This window comes from Spermophilus citellus (assembly GCF_964194105.1).
Source record: "Spermophilus citellus genome assembly, chromosome: 1".
In the NCBI taxonomy this organism is placed as follows: Eukaryota; Metazoa; Chordata; class Mammalia; order Rodentia; family Sciuridae; genus Spermophilus; species Spermophilus citellus.
Window position 1 is genome coordinate 117,679,279 of NC_138182.1, and position 2,236 is coordinate 117,681,514.

Genomic DNA, 2,236 nt, shown 5'->3' on the forward strand with positions numbered 1-2,236 from the left:
TTGCTGGGTGTCAACATCCACCCAAATGTGCTGGTCAGCTCCTAATGACACTTTCGTGGAACTGTGACCTTACTCTAACACTGGGATTTCAGATGCACTGGGTACTCAGTCTTCATTGAGACAGACTCGGTGCTGGTGTTACAGAAGACAGGAAACCTCCTGAGCACTGAGTCCAATCTACTCAGAAGTGGTGAAGCCAATCAGGAGGCCAGTAGTGGACGTCCCTCCATGCAGAGATTACCTAACACAGCAGTAAACACTTGGAGTAAGAACATCTGAGATGGTTATTGACTTTTGTGTGCCCCTTGTCTTCTTTCCTCTGCCTCCCAGTCGACAGCATCTCCACAAGATGGCCAACTCCACCATGGTGACCGAGTTTCTCCTCATGGGCTTTGCTGAAGGCTGGAAACTAAGGTTTCTCTACTCCATGTTATTCTTACTCATGTACCTGGCCACCCTCTTAGGGAACTTTCTCATTGTCACCGTCACCACTGCTGACCAGAACCTGCACACGCCCATGTACTTCTTCCTCAGAAACCTGTCCATCTTGGACATGTGCTATATTTCCGTCACTGTCCCCACTGCCTGTGTCAACTCTCTCACTAGACACAGGGCCATTTCAGTGGCTGGGTGTGGAACACAGATCTTCCTAGTCATTTTCTGTGCCTTTGTGGAGATTCTGTTTCTCACCATCATGGCCTGGGACCGCTGTGTGGCCATCTGCCAGCCCCTCCATTATTCAACTATCATAAACCTTCAACTTTGTGTCCGCCTGACCCTGGCTTCCCTGCTCAGTGGCCTGGTCTACGCAGGTGCACACACTGGAAACACATTACAGCTGAACTTCTGTGGCTCCAACGAGGTCCCTCAGTTCTTCTGTGATGTCCCCTCCCTGCTGAGGCTCTCTTGCTCTGACACGTCCAGCAATGAGCTCTCCATTCTCATCTCCGCTGTGGTGGTCTGTGGAGGCTGCTTTGTTTTCATCGCCATGTCCTATGTGCGCATATTTTCTACTGTGCTCAGGTTCCCCACACAGGAGCAGGGGAAGGCCTTCTCCACCTGCATCCCCCACATCCTTGTGGTGACCGTCTTCCTCAGTTCTATCTCTTACGTGTGTCTACAGCCATCAGTGACCTCTGAGGGGACTCAGGACATTGGTCCTTCTGTGTTTTACACTATAGTTCCTCCCCTCTTGAATCCTATCATCTACAGTCTCAGAAACAAACAGGTAAAGGAAGCTGTGCGGAAAGTCATATTGAGAAGGGTTTATTCCAGAAAAAAATAAAGATATTTAAAATGGTAATTCTCATTTCACCCAATGAATTAGAAACTTTAAGAAAGCATTTCTTGTCTGCATTTTACATATTAGACCTCCTGCCACAGTACCATCCCCTTGAGGCCTATAGACTCAAGTGTTTTCAGGAAATGCTGAGCATTTCATTTACAATTTCTATTCTCCTTCCCCACATTTAAAAAACTTTCAGCAACTCTTTAATATGTATGTTTCTTAAAATTTGGATAAAATGTTAAAGACTAGATGATTTCTTGATCTTATCTTTAGCAATATCAATGCTAATAATGCAGTGAAGAAGACCATAACAAATTATATGTGATCCAGGCTGCAGGCATAGAGCACTTGGATGAGGAGGAGGATGCCTGTCTGTAGGGATTCTGACTGTGGAAATGTACAGGGAAGCATTCCCCTGGTGAGCAAACTCCCACAGGGTAACAGGCACCTGGTTTCCACCCTTAGAATGCCCTGCAATGTCTCATAGGATCTAGTCAAATAGCTAATATATGTGCCAAGTCTAGCTGGTATGGCAATGACTTGAGAAGCCTCTGTATTAGAGCCTCACCAAGCCTCAACCTTGATTGCAGCCACATAGCTCCTGGGAATAAAGGAACTTGCTTGCTTGATAACTACAATGTTTCACCAAGCTCTGCTGCTCCTGGATCTGCTGCCTAACAGTAACTTCAGACAATGGACTTTCTGGAGAGCTGCACAAAGCCCCTAACATTGCATATTGTAACTGAAATGTAACTGCAGAATGACTAACCTTACTGATACTCTAAACAACTATGAGGTTATGGTACTAATGACCCAATGTAACCTATTAGTATGAATAAAAATAACTCCTCAGACAAAGAGCCACTCTGCCATCTTCCCTGAATCTGCACCTTGTCTCTGTCTCCTCTTTATTATTATTCCTTACACCTGTCATTTCAGAACAGCCTC

At 45.7% G+C, this 2,236-nt stretch overlaps 1 protein-coding gene across 1 annotated transcript; it reads left to right on the plus strand.

Annotated features, from left to right (window-relative positions):
* Positions 1-349: 349 nt before the first annotated feature.
* Positions 350-1,285, plus strand: LOC308655843 (olfactory receptor 14C36-like; the record flags this gene model as incomplete). The annotated part of the gene is made up of 1 exon (XM_081306175.1): positions 350-1,285. The coding sequence occupies one exon, from the start codon at positions 350-352 to the stop codon at positions 1,283-1,285; it is 936 nt and encodes a 311-aa protein (XP_081162301.1).
* Between the last annotated feature and the right edge of the window lie 951 nt (positions 1,286-2,236).